At 46.8% G+C, this 19,388-nt stretch overlaps 1 protein-coding gene across 7 annotated transcripts in view; it reads right to left on the bottom strand.

Annotated features, from left to right (window-relative positions):
* NSF (N-ethylmaleimide sensitive factor, vesicle fusing ATPase) overlaps positions 1-18,089 on the bottom strand; it is a 108,271-nt gene extending 90,182 nt beyond the window's left edge. For all 7 annotated transcript variants that reach the window (XR_008327400.1, XM_053363690.1, XM_053363692.1 and 4 more), the window contains exon 1: positions 17,965-18,089. Coding sequence is in view for 6 of the 7 variants with exons in the window: in XM_053363690.1 (XP_053219665.1) it covers positions 17,965-17,976 (12 nt within the window). In the remaining variant the exon portion in view is untranslated. The remainder of the gene's footprint in view (positions 1-17,964) is intronic.
* Between the last annotated feature and the right edge of the window lie 1,299 nt (positions 18,090-19,388).

Here is a 19,388-nt window from a genome sequence, read left to right as displayed (position 1 = left end):
TAGTGTCTTTAGCTAATGCTGCAAGGACTCCTTTTAGACTTGATTTGAGTCTTCACAGACTAAGGAGTTGCTAACTGCTAAGAGCTCCTGTGTAGGAATTTCGGGCTCAAAATCAGCCAGGCGCCAGGCATGTTTTGCGACTGGTGCGGGTCCAATCGCGCCCACGTAGAGATCTCTTGAGTGCCAGGCTGGTGACTGGGGAAAGCAAAATGTCACCTAGAGAAGGATCTGAAATATTTTTCTTGAAGCTTGAATCAGTTTTATTCTGGGTTCTTTTATTTGATGTTTTAATGTGCTTCGAGATTTGTTCTTTAAAATATACCGTATATATTTGAAATGAAGGGGAAATCTGGGTGCGTCCTATGGGGTGAATGCAGGCTGTCGCTGAAGCCTGGAGAGCGAGAGGGGTCGGTTCGCACCGACCCCTCTCGCTCTCCAGGCTTCGCGGACCTCTCCGCAAGCAGCGGGAGCGCTCCCGCTGCTTGCGGAGAGTTGCCTGCATGCCGAAGCCTGTGCGCGCTGAGATCAGCGCGTCCAGGCTTCGCGGACCTCCCCGCAAGCAGCGGGAGCGCTCCCGCTGCTTGCGGAGAGTTGCCTGCATGCCGAAGCCTGTGCGCGCTGAGATCAGCGCGTCCAGGCTTCGCGGACCTCCCCGCAAGCAGCGGGAGCGCTCCCGCTGCTTGCGGAGAGTTGCCGGCATGCCGAAGCCTGCGCACGCTGAGATCAGCGCGTCCAGGCTTCGCGGACCTCCCCGCAAGCAGCGGGAGCGCTCCCGCTGCTTGCGGAGAGTTGCCTGCATGCCGAAGCCTGCGCGCGCTGAGATCAGCGCGTCCAGGCTTCGCGGACCTCTCCGCAAGCAGCGGGAGCCAGTGCTGGGCTCCCACGGCTTGCAGAGAGCTGCCTGTTTGGGGGCTGGGGTAGGGGGAAGCTCGGGCCTCCCCCGCCCCAGCCCCGCGCCTGGGGGGAAAATAATTTCCCCCCCTTTATTTCCCCCCAAAAAAACTAGGTGCCCCTTATGGGACGGTGCGTCCTATAGGGCGAAAAATACGGTAAAGTAGTATAGACATGAAATTATTATTATTATTATTATTATTATTTACAATCAGGGGGAGGATAAGGCGCCTAGACATTCCATTGTGGTGATCGCAGGCCAGGTTTAAGGTGCCATTTGGTGATTAAATTATATACAGTGGTACCTCAGGTTAAGAACTTAATTCGTTCTGGAGGTCTGTTCTTAACCTGAAACTGTTCTTAACCTGAGGTACCACTTTAGCTAATGGGGCCTCCCACTGCTGCCGCGCGATTTCTGTTCTCATCCTGAAGCAAAGTTCTTAACTCAAGGTACTATTTCTGGGTTAGCGGAGTCTGCAACCTGAAGCATCTGTAACCTGAGGTACCACTGTATATATCTCAGCTTCTAACATACTTTGGGGAACCTAGTAAAAAATAAAGCAGGCTATGCCGGACTGAAGTCATCTACCCCTGATGTACAGAGTTGGAATTCACAACCACAACAACGACGAAAAGTTTTCTCATCGTAAAGTCCCAGATATTCCTTCAAATTCCTTCAAAGGGCCAAAACAAACAAGATGAACTTTAACAGGGAGAAATGTAAAGTATTGCACTTGGGCAAAAAAAATGAGAGGCACAAATACAAGATGGGTGACACCTGGCTTGAGAGCAGTACATGTGAAAAGGATCTTGGAGTCTTGGTTGACCACAAACTTGACATGAGCCAACAGAGTGACGTGGCAGCTAAAAAAGCCAATGCAATTCTGGGCTGCATCAATAGGAGTATAGCATCTAGATCAAGGGAAGTAATAGTGCCACTGTATTCTGCTCTGGTCAGACCTCACCTGGAGTACTGTGTCCAGTTCTGGGCACCACAGTTCAAGAAGGACACTGACAAACTGGAACGTGTCCAGAGGAGGGCAACCAAAATGGTCAAAGGCCTGGAAACGATGCCTTATGAGGAACGGCTAAGGGAGCTGGGCATGTTTAGCCTGGAGAAGAGGAGGTTAAGGGGTGATATGATAGCCATGTTCAAATATATAAAAGGATGTCATATAGAGGAGGGAGAAAGGTTGTTTTCTGCTGCTCCAGAGAAGCAGACACGGAGCAATGGATCCAAACTACAAGAAAGAAGATTCCACCTAAACATTAGGAAGAACTTCCTGACAGTAAGAGCTGTTCGACAGTGGAATTTGCTGCCAAGGAGTGTGGTGGAGTCTCCTTCTTTGGAGGTCTTTAAGCAGAGGCTTGACAACCATATGTCAGGAGTGCTCTAAGGTGTTTCCTGCTTGGCAGGGGGTTGGACTCGATGGCCCTTGTGGTCTCTTCCAACTCTATGATTCTATGAAATTCCCTTCATCTAACTGCTTTCCTCCAGGCTCCATGCCCCCACAAGTTCTAGCCAGATTACTGGTCTGCGAAACCTGGGTCTTATTCTTTGTTCAGGATGGCCTTGAGTTAAGTCACATCCTCCCAGGAACACAGGAATTGGAACAACCTCCTAGTAGCACAAGGTTGTTGGAGAGATCAGCACAATTCATAACACGCACATGAAAAGTGCTACATACCATATTTTCCCGTGTATTAGACAAAGTTTTTTTTATTGTGTCAAAAAACTGGAGTCATCTAATACACGGATAGTGGCATGGGGGGGGGGAGAAGCTCAACAACTTTGGGCCATCTCCCCTCATTTTCTTAAAATTGAGTCCCCCAAAATTGGGGGGGGGGTGTCTTATACACGGAGGCGTCTTATAGATGGAAAAATATGGTAAATGACTCTAAGTTGTTAAGTTTGAATTGTAAAAGGGGAGTGAAGCACATTTCCATATATTCCGACTCCGTCCCTTTACCAAGAATTCCACCCCCTCCACATGCAAAAGCTAGAAATGTCCATTCCTCATAGCCCTGGGACACAGGCAAAAGAGAAAAGCCAATCGGCAAGAAAATTGTTGACTGAAGAACGGGTTGTGAATTTTCCCATTCTTAAGAGAGTACCAATAGAAGGACAGAAAGCTTGTAGGGGGGGCACACACATTCAGATCATGCGCCAGAGGTTCTCCACCGCTATTGGAGGTAGTCACAGAAATTTGGGTTTGACAGGAAGATAGCAGGGCGACAAAACACTATACAGTCATACCTCACGTTATGTCCGTTTCATGTTACATTCTTTCAGGTTACGTCCCGCAGTGACCTGGAAGTACCGGAAAGGGTTACTTCCGGGTTTCGCAGCTCACTCATGCGCAGAAGCGCAAAATGACGTCACGTGCATGCACAGAAGCGGCAAATCGCAACCCGCGCATGCACAGACGTGCTGCTGCGGGTTGCGTTCTCTTCATGTTGCAAACGAGCCTCCAGAATGGATCCTGTTCGCAACCAGAGGTACCACTGTACCTCTGTACCACTGTGCAGTGGTACCTTGGGTTACAAATTTAATTCCTTCCGGAGGTCCGTTCTTAACCCAAAACTGTTCTTAACCTGAGGCGCGCTAATGGGGCCTCCCGCTGCTGCCGCGCCACCGGCGTGCAATTTCCGTTCTCATCCTGGGGCAAAAGCTCGTAACCCGAGGTACTACTTCCGGGTTAGCGGAGTTTGTAACCCAAAGCGTTTGTAACCCAAGGTACCACCGTACAGCTGTTATTCAGTTCCCTCTGTAGAATGACATTCAAAAGGTGTCCAAAACAGAGAAAAATCAGCCCCATCCAAAAACCCTAGTTAATAGTCTTCTCACCGCAGAAAACCAAGTGCCTGTTGCTTTTGCTCTTGTCTCATTTCCCCACTGTTCTGGTGCTGGTGACAGCATTTACCAACTCATATACGCAGAAGAGAAGGCGTAGAAAGAAGCTATCTGAAAACCTGCATCTGACAGGAAGGATTTCTGACTCACTAACAGCAGCAGCAACAACAACAAAAGCTCTCTCTTTCTAAATGCTGCTGAAACGAAGAACGTTTGGGCAAGAAACGCAAGTGGGTGTTTTGTGCAAAAGGACCTAACTCATTTCTAGTATGGACTGGGCATGTGTTCAGAGACAGTTTGCTGTTGTTTTAAAAAAATCTAGGTGTACATCTAACACTATTATTCCAAAAGCCATTGTTTGGTACCTGGATCTTGCTGCTGGATTGGACTTTTTATAAAAAAAACAAAAAATGCAGAGTACAACCTAGAAGGCCACATTTGCAGTGTAATAAATGAAAATCTGCCCTGATTCCCTTTTGGGGGACACAAGAGCCCTTATAGAGTCCTTTGCAGGTTCTCCATTGGTCGGAGAAAATAACAGAGGCTAACCAGAGAATATTGAGAAGCAAAGCAGCTACTAAGCCTGATCTTTATTGAACTGTGCAACAGGGTGCCCCTTTCACACGCAAGAGAAGGCAGAGGACCCAGAACCCAGGTGTGCCCGCCCTTATATAAATATTTTAAATTGCCCGCCCTGGAGTCCAAGACCACCCCCAGACACATCATACCTACATCACAGAAAAGGGTGTAGCTCACAACAGAAATCTGAGTGCATTGTTTACATCCTGTCTGACAGGTTACCTGTTAATGCTTACTTGATTGGATACCCTGGGGAGCCTGGCCAGTCTTTTGTAATGATAAATACTTAGTTCCTGAGCCAGGTCACAGGCTCACCCTATTCATACACAGACATACCCTTAAGCCAGGATTTGTGAAGGAAAAGACAATGGGGAGGCTTTTCCATTTTCCTTGACCTTGCAGAGAAATCATTTGGTCAGTCTGGGAGTCAAAATGGTTTCCAGACTGTTTTCCTGCGCTGCTTCAGACATGTGGTTTATATATTTATGTACGTGTTTGCTTGGTACATTTATGAACATTTATTATATATATATATAAGACCTTAATTTTTTATTTCAGCAGCAAAGTGTCCACAATTAAAGGAGAAGGCCGAGACTAGAGAAGATTGTGGCTCAGTGTTCATCGTGCACTGTTAACAAGAATGAAAGGACACAATGCAAAGAGCACCAGTAGCATTAAAGAATTACTTACATTAAATAACCAACACACAGATTTCACAGTGAAACATCTGGTAGCAATGTAGTCCACCTTTCCTTGCATCATTCCATCAGACCTAGATTCAAAGCTTCAAGCATGCAAGCCGAGAGCTTGAAAAACATGGCAGTATGTTCAAGGGCAGAGATGGGGAATTGATGGCCCTCCAGATGTTACTGTAGCACAACTCCCACCAGCCCCAGCTAGCACAGCCAATTGCCAGGGGTGATGGGGTTTGTAGTCCAACACCTGGAGAACCACAAGGAGCCCTCCCCGTTCTAATGAATACTGGACTTCACTATCCAAGGTTTCTCAATGTAAAGCTCAAAAATGGTAGGAGAGCGTCCCAGAGTTGCCTTGCCTTCTACCAACAAGATGTCCTTCTGATATGCAGCCACTGGGAATAGGGGGCATGTTCTAAGGTGCACTGTCATATCACGTAGGGCAGTGATGGCCAAACCTGGCCTTCCAGCTGTTTTGGGACTACAACTCCCATCATCCCTAGCTAACAGGACCAGTGGTCAGGGGTGATGGGAATTGTAGTCCCAAAACAGCTGGAGGGCCAAGTTTGGCCATCACTGACGTAGGGCAACAGTGGGACCTCACAGGCCTACCCAATGTGCCGCAAAAACCGAGGGCGCTCCCAGAATCCACTGTCCTGCGTAGGACTTCCTTGACGAGACAAGTCTGAGAGGTTTTTCCTGAGGTGCGCATTTCGAAAACAGTTGCAGCGCTACACAGCAATTACAGAATAAGCTTAAGAAGGAAGGTGGGGAGGGATTTTAAGATTTAAGATGATGTCTTATAGGTAAAGGTAAAGGGACCCCTGACCATTAGGTCCAGTCGTGACCAACTCTGTGGTTGCGGTGCTCATCTCGCTTTATTGGCCGAGGGAGCCGGCATACAGCTTCCGGGTCATGTGGCTGGCATGACTAAGCCGCTTCTGGCGAACCAGAGCAGCGCACGGAAACGCCGTTTACCTTCCCGCCGGAGCGGTACCTATTTATCTACTTGCACTTTGACGTGCTTTCGAACTGCTAGGTTGGCAGGAGCAGGGACCGAGCAACGGGAGCTCACCCCGTCGCGGAGATTCGAACCGCCGACCTTCTGATCAACCTTCTAAATACCAGCAGTCAACAACTCCCTGATACTGGTAATAATACTGTGATAATTCTGCTATGGGGTCTCAGGAAAGCATCCAAGTAGCTAAACATGTAGCAGAATGCTGCTGCTGCTTGTATTCTTCCTATCTCCACTAGGAACACTGCAGTGTTAGACATGCTAATTCTGGAACGAGGACAAGGCTGCTGCAGGCAAAGGACATTGTTTCAGACCTCCGAAATCCTGGGAGATTCAAGGTGTGGACGCAGAATTCCCTAAGAATGGACTGTTTGTGTGTGCCCTGGGGAATAAATGCCTTGGGTGGGGGTGGGGGACACACAAAGCGGATGCTTCTGTTTTCTCACTAGGAAAAAGCAAGCTATCATTTAGCAGCAGGGAAACAGCAGGAGACCAATTATCCCTGGAAAGGTTTAGCGCTAGAGACATCCTTTCAACCAGGACCACAGGTCTCAAAGGTGGCAGGCAGGCAGGCAGAGGAAACAAGGTGGGGGGGGGGAGAGAAGAAATGCATTCCAATAATAATAATAATAATAACATTTTTTTATTATTTATACCCCGCCCATCTGGCTGGCTTTCCCCAGCCACTATGGGCGGCTCCCAACAGAATATTAAAAACATGATAAAACCTCAAACATTAAAAACTTCCCTAAACAGGGTTGCCGCCTTCAGATGTCTTCTAAAAGTCAGATAGTCATTTACCGTATTTTTCGCTCTATAGGGTGCACTTTTCCCCCTCCAAAAATGAAGGGGAAATGTGTGTGCATCCTATGGAGCGAATGCTGGCTTCAGGAAGCTATCCGCAAGCCTTCGGAGCGCGGCGGGAGTTCCTGCCGGGCTCCGAAGGCTTGCGGATAGCAGCCTGCAGCCCGAAGCCTGGGGAGCGCATAGGTGCGCCCTATGGTCTGGTATGCCCTATGGAGCAAAAAATACGGTATTTCCTTGACATCTGATGGGAGGGCGTTCCACAGGGCGGGCGCTACTACCGAAAGGACCATCTGCCTGGTTCCTTGTAACCTCACTTCTCGTGGGGAGGGAACTGCCAGAAGGCCCTCGGAGCTGGACCTCAGTGTCCAGGCTGAACAATGGGGGTGGCTGACAAAGGTCAGCACCAACACTTTGAGTTGTGCTCAGAAATGTACTGTGAGCCCATGTAGGTCTTTCAGGACCGGTGTTATATGGTCTCAGTGGCCAATGTAAATATAGACCTTTCAGAGAAATACGCCTCTGTCAAAGGCTAACTGGAAAGGCTATTTGTTGTTGGACCACAATTCTCTGCACCCCTGGTCTTTGGCCATGGTAGATGGGGCTCGCAGGAGTTGTGGTCCAACAAGCTCAGTCAGTTGAGCATGAGACTCTTAATCTCAGGGTTGTGGGTTTGACCCTCGTGGTCCATTCCAACTCAACAATTCTATGATTCTCAAATAACATCGTCCATTTTTTCTTATTTTTTCTTTGTAGTGATGTATGGAAGTGAGAGCTGGACCATAAAGAAGGCTGATTGCCGAAGAATTGATGCTTTTGAATTCTGGTGCTGGAGGAGACTCTTGAGAGTCCCATGGACTGCAAGAAGATCAAACCTCTCCATTCTGAAGGAAATCAGCCCTGAGTGCTCACTGGAAGGACAGATCCTGAAACTGAGACTCCAATACTTGGGCCACCTCATGAGAAGAGAAGACTCCCTGGAAAAGACCCTGATGTTGGGAAAGATGGAGGGCACAAGGAAAAGGGGACGACAGAGGACGAGATGGTTGGATAGTGTTCTTGAAGCTTCCAGCATGAGTTTGACCAAACTGCAAGAGGCAGTGGAAGACAGGAGTGCCTGGTGTGCTCTGGTCAATGGGGTCACGAAGAGGCGGACACGACTAAACGACTAAACAACAACAGTCTGTTAGCTACACAATAAATCTGAACCACTCTGATCCTCTATTCCTATGATTGTGTCATGCTCAGATATGGTCAAGATATTCCTGAGCAATTCCTGTTTCTTGATTCTGCCTCTTTTAATCTATAGCGTGCTTATGTTTTAAAAAGGTTTTTACAGTGGTACCTTGGTACTCAAACAACTAGGAACCCAAACACTACAAACCCGGAATTAAGAGTTCTGCTCTGCGAACTTTCTTCAGAAGCTGAACGTGCTCCATTTTGAGTGGTACCCTTCCCTTTTGAGTGTTACGCTGAGGCCTGTCTTTTTTTGCTATTTATTTTGCGTCTTTGTTTTTGCGGCTTTTTTGTTTTGTTTTTGTGACTGTGTGGAACCCAGTTCAGCTACCGGTTGATTGTGTGACTGCAGTACATTGTTTATTGCTTTCATTTTATGGATCAATGCTCTCGTTAGATAGTAAAATTCATGTTAAATTGCTCTTTGAGGGGTTGTTTTAAAAGTCTGGAACGCATTAATCCATTTTGCATTCCTTTCTATGGGAAAGCGCGTCTTGGTTTTGGAACGCTTTGGTTTTGGAACAGACTTCCGGAACGGATTAAGTTTGAGAAGCAAGGTACCACTGTACTGCAGTTTTGTAAGCTATCCCGGGAATCTATTCAAATGGCAGGATATACATTCCTGTTAAATAAGTATTTGTTTTTTTCAGCCTCACGTTGCATGATGCTACAGCAGATAAAGCAAGTGGAGACAGAATAAAGAGATTACGACCACAATTGCGCTGGCAGAAGCAATTTATCCAGAAAGATTAAAAACCATAGGACTAAATGAGAAGAATAAACCCAGTATCCTGGATACAGATCATCCTTGCAGGTATGCCTAATCAGAAAAGGCTGTATTTCCATTCTGCTGATTAAAGAGTTCTGTGCTGCTTAAAATCTTCAATACTTATATACCTTTTCAGTAAGAAAGTTTACTCCTGCTAGGCTTGTTCTCTGAAACAAGTGTTGCACCTGTCACCCTCACAGGCAAATTTCTGTAGGAAACAGGTATAGATTCTGGCAACCTCAGAATTGATTCATCAAGCAGAATTGACCTCCCAAGCATTTTTTTTCTGGTCTAGGCTCTGTCTTTCCTAACAGCCAATTCTCCTTGGACATCCTCACAGTGGGTATATGGTACTGAACATATGTAGAGAGTGCAAATCTTCAAGCTAGCAGCTGGGAGGAACTGTGACAGAGTTACGGCAAACCTGGGTTTTTTCTAATGTTCAGAAAGGTTCAGTGCTCAATTCTATGAGAACAGACAAGAGGGTGTTTTCGTAGGATGAATGAGTAAGCGACAGAAGTCTAATTGATCAACTTGTGACAGGATTGTACCACTGCAGCTCGCTGATGGAATTACCTTTCAAACGATGAAATAATCTTCCCTGCTCCAAAAAATAAACTACATAGAAAATTTCCCTACATAGAGAAAACAGGTAGGGAGACATGTTAGAATGCTTTCCCTTGGCAACCTGGTTTTCTACACAGCAGGAACTATTTTTGTATGAAAGGAGTATTCCATCATGCAAAACACCATATGTACCGTATTTTTCGCTCTATAAGATGCATCAAACCATAAGACGCACCTAGTTTTTGGAGGAGGAAAACAAGGGAAAAAATATTCTGAATCCCAGAAGCCAGAACCGCAAGAGGGATGGCTGCACAGGGATCCCTCTTGCGGTTCTGGCTTCTGGGATAGCTGCGCAAAGCCTCTTCAGGGCAGCGGGATGAAGGCCCCCCCTGCCCTGAAGAGGCTTCGCACAGCGAAGCCAGAACAACAAGAGGGATTGCTGCGCAGCCATCCCTCTTGCTGTTCTGGCTTCTGGGAAAAGCCCCCAACAGCCACACTCCCTTTAAAGAGCCGCACAGAGCGTGTGTGCAGCTCCTGGAAGAGACTGATGGGCTGCCCTTCTCCCTTCTCAGAGAAAAGCCCCCAAGAGCCGCACACATGCTCCACACGGCTCTTTAAAGGGAGCGCTGAGCAGAGCCTCCTGCCTGCATTCGCTTCATAAGACGCACACACATTTCCCCTTACCTTTTAGGAGGGGAAAAGTGTGTCTTATAGAGCGAAAAATATGGTACAGTGGTACCTCGGGTTAAGTACTTAATTCGTTCCGGAGGTCCGTTCTTAACCTGAAACTGTTCTTAACCTGAAGCACCACTTTAGCTAATGGGGCCTCTCGCTGCTGCCGCACCACTGGAGCACGATTTCTGTTCTTATCCTGAAGCAAAGTTCTTAACCTGAAGCACTATTTCTGGGTTAGCGGAGTCTGTAACCTGAAGTGTATGTAACCTGAAACGTATGTAACCCGCAGTACCACTGTAGTTTGAAGTGCAGCATTTCAGTTTAGTTTGAAGCCCAGTCTCAGCACTGAGCCTGCCTTGGTTGCCCAGGCTGGTGGCATTTCTTGGGAGAGAGATGAGGGAGTGTGGCCCTATTCATTCTCCTTGACCTCTCCAAGACTTTTGATACCATTGACGATAGCATCCTTCTGACATGACTCCAGGGGCTGGGGACTGAGAGCACTGTGCTACAATGGCGCCACTCCTGCCTTCAAGGCCAGCAAGTACAGTGGTGCCTCGCAAGATGAACGCCTCGCAAAACGAAAAACTCGCAAGACGAAAGAGTTTTCCGTTTTTGAGTCGTTTCGCAAGACGAATTTCCCTATGGACTTGCTTCGCAAGAAGAAAGCCCATAGGGAAATCCCCGGGGACCTCTTTTAAATTCTGGCCATCGGGAGCAAAGACTTTCGCCCACCGCCGGCCTTCAGAAGAGGTTCTGGACCTCTTCTGAAGGCCGGCGGGGGGCCAAAGTCTTTGCTCCCCCCCACCTGCCTTCCCGGGACAGCGGAGACTTCTCCGCTGTCCCGGGGCGATCTGAAAATGCTGGCGGGCGGCAGCGAACGCTTCGCTGCCGCCCGCCAGCATTTTAAAAGCCCCCGGGACAGCGGAGAAGTCTCCGCTGTCCTGGGGGCTTTTAAAATGCTGGCGGTCGGGAGGAAAGCCCTCCTGTCCCCGGAGCTTGCATGGTGGGAGGTGGGGAGAAGGGCTTTTCTTCCCACCGCCAGCCTTCAGAACAGCCTTCTGAAGGCTGGCGGTGGGAAGAAAAGCCCTTGTCCCCCCCCCCAGCCTTCAGAAGAGGTCGGGGGACAGACTGTCCCCGGACCTGGTCTGAAGGCGGTTTCCATAGGAACGCATTGATTGATTTTCAATGCATTCCTATGGGAAACGGTGCTTCGCAAGACGAAAAACTCGCAAGAAGAAAAAACTTGCGGAACGAATTAATTTCATCTTGCGAGGCACCACTGTAGTTATGGGTGGCTACTGCTTGACACCATGTGATGCAGGTGGCACTGTGGTCTAAACCACTGAGCCTCTTGGGCTTGCCGATCAGAAGGTCGGCGGTTCGAATCCCCATGACGGAGTGAGCTCCCGTTGCTCTGTCCCAGCTCCTACCAACCTAGCAGTTCGAAAGCACACCAGTGCAAGTAGATAAATAGGTACCGCTGTAGCGGGAAGGTAAACGGTGTTTCCATGCACTCTGGATTCCGTCATGGTGTCCCGTTGCACCAGAAGCGGTTTAGTCATGCTGGCCACACGACCCGGAAAGCTGTCTGTGGACAAACGCCAGTTCCCTCGGTCTGAAAGCGAGATGAGCGCCGCAACCCCATAGTCGCCTTTGACTGGACTTAACTGTCCAGGGCTCCTTTACCTTTTTACCATGCGAGTTGCCTGCTGGCATCCTACAGAGTTCCATCTTGTTACCCAAACAGGGCTCTTGGTTTGTGTTATTTTAACGGCAGCCCTCCCATCGCCCATTCCACCTGGCAATGAACTTTGAAAGCAAAAGGATTTTCAAGCAGATGGTAATATGGAATGGAAAGAGCTTTCCAGCGATGCTGAACCCCTTAGCCCCCTAGCCTAGGTTTGGGAGAATTATCTGGGGGTTTTCTCCCCAAGGAATGAACATACAGGCTATTTCTATTACTGGAAATCTATCCTTTTCTGCATCCTGGGGGAAAGGGAGAACTTGAAGCATTTCCTAAAGACAACAGCTCTTCGTGTGACCATAAGGAGAAGCTTCAAGCACTGCTATTATACAGAAGAAAACCTTATGCAAGAGTTGTGTAACTTGTGTGTCACATGTTACAGTTAGATACCAGTACAACCTTCACTCTCCTCACAGTCCAAGCCTATCCATATTTACTCAGAAAACCTTTTAACGGTTCTTACTTCCAAAACATTTCTGATTAAGATAATTTATTAATGAAACCACGTTTGTGCCTCATAGGGAGATGAAAACAAGGGAAACCGTTTGTGCAGGGACAAGAAGAGAGACTTTCTAAGGCCCAGAAAACCAACATATTGGCAAAGATGGTGCATTTCGCAGCTTGCATTGCATTTTCCAGTAGCTAGTCTGGAGGTTGCTGACTTCCATTGTCGGGAAGGGACCTCTGCATTAAAGGACCTGCTATGACCACCTGGCTACACAATTTGAGGATACCCTGGAAAAAAGCAGTGGCATTGCCACTCGGAAAGAAAATGGCCCTAGACTCTTTGGTCTGGAAGAGCTACTGACCAGCTGCAAATATCCCCTTCCTAGAGATGTCATGGAGAGGGTCATGGCAGGAAATCTTGGATGACACAGATTTTCAATTTGGGTTCAGGCCCAGCCATGGAACCAACCTTGACTGAGAGCGGTGTATCGTGAGTGCAACTTTGCTCCTGCTTCTCCATCACTCTATGGCAGGGATGTCCAACAGGTTGGTCGCGATCTACTGGTAGATTCCCCGGGAGGTTTTGGTAGATTGCGGTCGATCGCTGGGTCCCTTTCCTTAGTAAAATATAATCTGGCCCCAGCCCCTCGCCCCACCCTCCATTGTTGCACGATTTGCAGAACAGAAGAGAGAGTTTACTCAGTGAGGCTGTTTGTTTCCCCAGCGATCTGTTGGTGATTGGCTGTTCCCCTTTTTCCCTTGAGCTTAGGCTAGAATTGTGAAAAATCGGGGCTCTCCTCCTCCCTAAAAAAGCTCAACAACTTTGCCCTGAACCCCCAAAAAGGGGGTAGATCACTGCCAGTTTTTAATTCTGCGAGTAGATCGCAGTCTCTTAGGAGTTGGCCACCCCTTATAGCTCTATAGCAGGGGTCAGCAGCCTTTTTCAGCCGGGGGCCGGTCCACCGTCCCTCAGACCCTGTGGTGGGCCAGACTATATTTGGGGGGGGGGAATGAACGAATTCCTATGCCCCACAAATAACCCAGAGATGCATTTTAAATAAAAGGACACATTCTACTCATATAAAAACACCAGGCAGGCCCCACAAATAACCCAGAGATGCATTTTAAATAAAAGGACACATTCTACTCATGTAAAAACACGCTGATTCCCGGACCGTCCGCGGGCCGGATTGAGAAGGCGATTGGGCCGTATCCAGCCCCCCGGCCTTAGTTTACCTACCCCTGCTCTATAGCTTGTAGGTGAAAGTGCTGACTTTCACCTACAAAGCCTTAAAGACTCAGGACCGCAATACCTCAAGGACCACCTTTCCCCATATGAACCAACCTGGACCCTGCAATCATCATCTAAGGCCCTTCTTCGTGTGACTCCTCCATGAGAAGCCCAGAGGGTGGCTACACAAGAACAGGCCTTTTCTGGGATGGCTCCCCTCCTGTGGAATGCTCTCCCCAGGGAGGCTCGTCTGGAGCCTTCATTACATATCTTTAGACAGCAGGTGAAAACATTCCGCTATAACTAGGCCTCTGGCTGATTCAACACTCTATGGCCTTTTAAATTTGTTTGTGGGAAGGGGGGTTATTGGTTTGGTCTTTGCTTCCAGAATTTTTTTTTTATGATGTATTTTGTGTTCTCATTCTACATTTTTATGTTATGAGCCGCCCTGTGATCTTTGGATGAAGGGTGGTATAAAAATTTAAATACTAATAACCATAACAATAATAAATCCGGTCTATAAACAGCCACACAGCTAAGGCGAGTAAAATTTAGCCAGTCCTTTTCCCCATGAATGTGGCCTAAAATGACCAAAGCAGCAATCTTATGCACATTTAACTTGGGAGTAAATATGCACAGTATCAAATCATATAACAGGTAACAATCAAATCACAAACAAATCATATCTGATTTGGGTTTCAGTGTTCTCCTAAGAAGAGTGAACAAAACTCTCAAACACATTAAACAGGAAATGTGTTTGATTGTTTTTAGCTCAAGCTTTGAGTGGGGAATTTGTTAATTGTGAATTCCTATAAGAACAGACCTGATCTGCAACTTCTGGACTGCCTTTCATACTTCTGAAACACTATGATGCTCAAAATATGTTTAGAAATGTGTAGTTTGAGAGAACACACATTTTATGATACTTATTTAAGTTAATATCTACACACACGTTTTTGTGAGGACTAAAATAAAAGTTGCAGATAAAGGTAGAAATGGGGTGGAAATAAACCACGAATGAACATATGAAAAAAATGAGTTGACCTAGAAATAGATACCTGCCTGTCCCTAGTTCTGGGGGCCACTGAAAAAAGTTACTCCACGGAAAACATATGAATAGCAACTAGGCTGACATTTTTCATCACTAGGATGTTGATGCCAGTAATCTGGTGATTTAAATTGCCCTGGCAGTTTCAGCTAAAGGATCCCCTCCTTGCTGTAGATTGTTATATAAGAAGATAGCTCTCCAGCTAAGACCATGCACCTCCTACATGAGGTGTCATTTCTGCCACACACGAGGCCAAATATCAGTTGAGGGCAACAGATGCTTCTGAGAGCTCATTCACCCAAGGTGTGTGCCTGGGGTCCTACAGAAATTCCACAGGGTGATTCACATGTTTATGGTGGAGCAAGACAAGATCAACAGAGAACTCTGTGTCGACTTACAGCACTCATAATCGCAGACCTGCCTGGCCACATATGACAAGCAGAACCTCTCAGTTCAGTTGTGAGAACCCAGTGACCCAGAGACGGAGACCAAAACAATACTCTATGTAAAATGGTATTTGTGCGTTTCATTGGTCACTGAGCATGTATGTGCCTGAGATGCATGTCAGCAATCACTTATGAGTGAGCGATAGATAAATTATGCCTTTCTTCCTTGCGCACATCAAGATTTGTGCGAAGGGAAAGAAGCAACTTTTAGTGTCTGCTGAAATGTGAAGATGGGCAATTGCAGAGGGTTATTTATCACAGTAATTCATTGCAGGAAAGATGGCCTATGTGTGTCTGACAAGAAGTTTATGCCACTCATCCAGGCCTGCAAATATGAGAGAGTGACTGCCCATCTTCTGTTCCACTCACAGAGACCAGTCTTCCTCATCATCTTCTAAATCCCCATCATGGTGTTCCTGTTGGTTTCACCTCTCCCCAGTCTTAGTGTGGGATACCCCAAACAATGGCCTGGTCACAGTTACAGGGATAGCGTCATGTGTGCAATCTCCATTGCTCAGTCTTGTATACTGAGAGGTCCGGAGGGTGGCAACATGAGAACAGGGCCTTCTCTGCAGTGGCTCCCCATCTGTGGAATGCTCTCCCAAGGGAAGTTCGCCTGGTGCCTTCATTATACACCTTTAGGCGCCAGGCAAAAACATTCCTTTATAAACAGGCCTTTGGTTGATTTGGCATCCTACGCCCTTTTAAAATGTGTTGGGGGGGTTATTGGGTTGTTGTTTTTATTTTGATTATATATTTTGGGGTTTTATATTTTGCTTTTGTTCTGTGAAATTCAAATATACTAATAATAATAATAATACTGTAATAATACAGCAGGTAGAAAGGACATATTGTTGCCACAGAGTGTGCATTCAGCATCTCCAATAATTAAGCAGAATCAACACAACTAAGGGGAAGGGGTTACTTAGGAAAACGTTTCCAGTATGTACCAGTTTATATGGCAAAGGGCCAGTTAAATCCTTGGTTCACTTTCCTTTGTGCCATGCCTGCCCCATGCCTGCTTCTTTGAACAAGAAAGCAATAAGCATGGATGGACTTTTAAATACTTTTGCATTTTGCCTCCAAATTTTTTTATAGTTATCAATCAGAGTTATCATGAGCATTTTGAGACTTGACCATTGTCACTTCCTCCTTACTCTTATGGAGAAGAGTAAACTACCATTTATTTTAATGCTAGTTTTTGCATTTTAAGCCAAATCCTACAGGCATACGCTGTTGTTCTCACAACTCAAGTAACGGGTTTTTCATTGAACCATTACCACAAGCCAGTGGAAGAACCAAACCTGCTACAATTCTGGATGATGCCGTTTTGCGGAAAACCACTATTATGCTTCCAAAATCCCCAATCACCTGTTGTGTTACATCCTGGTTTGTTCCCCTATATATCATCCCTCCCGAAGCTTCCATAATCTGCCACAATCTGCAGGGAGGGAGAACATTTTAAATGATCCTGAATCAACACTCCTCCTTCTATATACTAAATGGATATTCTTCATGGCATAAGGCCAATAAAGCCTTTTTGGTGTTGGGGAGTATCTGCGTAACAGAAGGTAAATGTGAGAAAGGTACATCCATTAGCCTTTCCCCAATTGCTAACCTGCCTGCACTGCACCCGTCATTCTAGGGGATTCAAAGTACTAGGCACATGTTGGGTCACTAGGAAAATAAAGCAACAGCAATCTGACATCATTGTAACCAGCAGCATCGCCACGAGTTCGGTTCATATGCAACCCGAAGACAGAGTCTTCCACTTGCCAGCCAAGTGTGCACTGCAGTAAAGGTGCTCACCGCATAAACAGCTTGATCCTCCCAGCTTTTCACCCACCAGACACTATTGTTGCAGTAACAGCTTATTAACTCCAGGTCACCCAGAAGTATTTATGACACAGCAAACAATTCCGGCATTAACCCTTCAGGCTGCCCTTGTTCCTGCAATGTCCTATTTAAGGGTAACAGATGGGGAGAGAAGGGCAGGCACATTTTTGCCAAGCCGCCTTTGAGGAAAGCCATTTTACATTAAGAATGCAAAAAAGTGAGCTGTTCTCCAATGTCTCAGCTACAATGCACAGATGACTGAGAGACCCAGCGCGAGAACGGCGCGCTGTTTTTCTTCTTTTCCAGCACGCTAAACAGACCCATTTATCTTTCAGCAAGCGGACCGACCGAGAATAAACGGAAGGTAGAAAGAGGTTGTCTGTGCGCTCCTTCGCAACAGCCTGCTGAGGTGGGCTAGCCTGAGGAGGAGGGCACCGCATCACTGAAGGATCTGTGGCGGAGGATCTGCACTCGGGTCTCCCCTAAGTGCGCACACGCCGTGAATTTGAAGAGCACACCTCAAAAGAATCCTGGGAATCGTAGCACCCAGCACCCTTAATAGGCGACAGTTCCCCGGTTTAAGAATCCTGGGAACTGTAACTCCCAGCACCCTTAACAAGTGATAATCCCCAGGTTTAAGAATCCTGGGAACTGTAGCTCCCAATACCCTTAACAAGTGATAATCCCCAGGTTTAAGAATCCTGGGAACTGTAGCTCCCAATACCCTTAACAAGAGATAATCCCCAGGTTTAAGAATCCTGGGAACTGTAGCTCCCAGCACCTTAACAAGTGATAATCCCCAGGTTTAAGAATCCTGAGAACTGTAGCTCCCAGCACCCTTAACAGGCTATAACCCCCAGGTCTAAGAATCCCGGGAACCTTAGTTCCTAGCACCCTTAACAGGCTATAGTTCCCAGGGGGTGTTTTTTAAAGGGTGCGGTGTGGGATGAGCTGAAAATGTACGGCATATACGCAGCAGTGTCATAGGGAGCAGGGAAGCCTCCCTAACTGGGCTGGGTGGAAGGGCGGTGGGCTGCTAAGAGAATGAATGGGAGGCAGAAGCCGCCAAGCTGACACGTCACTATCTCCCCCCCACCCCGCCCGTCATTCAGCCGTCCACTCACCCGAGCCGCCATCTTGTTCCGCCGGCGACGAAGCAGCGACTGACAGATGCGAGATGCGGAGCGCGGAAAGCAGCCGGCTGGGAGGAGGCGGAGCCACGCAGAGCGCGAGGGTGTGGCTTGTCCTCGCCCCTCCCACTTCCGGACTCTTTTTATAACTGCCTCGTTCTCGCGTCTGCTGACCCCGCCTTCAAGAGTTCAGGGAGCCGCAAGAGGCAGCCGCCCGCATACACTCACGGGAGTCCAATGCGATGCCGGCAGAGGTTGAGTTCAAGGTGCGGGAAAAACAGAGGGGCACAATTACGTACAAGGAAACAAGGAGGAGGAGGGGAAAAGGGCATTTCCCTGATTAATTTTAATATTTAATTGGTATTTAAGGCGACCAAAGTGTGCTAAGGGGGGTTCACTCGAATTGCAGGGATAAAACCCCAAGCAAAATGTCAACATCATGTCAACATGCCATCAAAATCCCAATGATATACGATATCTTTTTTGTCATTGTCCCATACAGAACAATGAAATTGAAAATCTACATAAAACATTCAAAACCCCCTAACAACTCTTAAACCCCATTTTAAAATACAATATACAATAATATACTATAGGATAGGGTGCTGGGATAGGCAAACGCTAAAACTGAAGCGATCCCTCTAAAAAAAATTGGTGAGGGGACGCCCAAAAAAATCAATGCAAACAAATAAAGGGACAGAGGTATCCCATTAAAGAGATATTATTATTATTATTATTTTCAAAGAAAACTAGACAGATAGGGTTACAAGGAAGACATTTCTCCAGTTTGCACAATGCATACATTCATAATAGCAATATGATTGTGTATTAAATAAAAAATTAATTTAAAAAAGAGATCTGTCGCTTCGCAGAAATGTCTTAATAAATCATGACTCATCGTGTCTTGCAAATGTATCCGGACTCTGAAGAGTAGCAGCTGGCTTGTGACAAGACAAAGCCCTGCATTCCGGCACCTTGAAAACTAACCAAGGTTACTTCTACTTAGATGTAAGTCCCATTCGGTTTAATGGGACTTACTTCCAGGTAAGGGTGTGTGCAGTATAGAATTGCAAGCTTACTCGTGGACCTTAAGAGACGCATTTCTCTTTCTCTGCATTACTGCCCCGCACGTGGAGGCATTCCAATCAGAACCAGAAGTGAGGGTTGAATATTTAAGCAATCCTCTTTTCCTTTACATTTCTATGGCCTTCAATCACGTCCGCAGAGAGGCAGAGATATTAAAAAGTTGAAGACGACTATCTTATTTTCTCTATACGCTGCATCCGGGTTTAGATCGGGGAAGCCATTTTTAAATGTCTCCCGGCAGACCTTGGAATAGGGGAATTCAAGAGCTAAAGCATAGATAGCTGTGATTGTGCAAAATAATTATTTATTTAATAATAATAATAATTGCACTT

This window comes from Podarcis raffonei, chromosome 13 (assembly GCF_027172205.1).
Source record: "Podarcis raffonei isolate rPodRaf1 chromosome 13, rPodRaf1.pri, whole genome shotgun sequence".
Lineage (NCBI taxonomy): Eukaryota > Metazoa > Chordata > Lepidosauria > Squamata > Lacertidae > Podarcis > Podarcis raffonei.
This window is presented reverse-complemented; position numbering and strand designations above follow the sequence as displayed.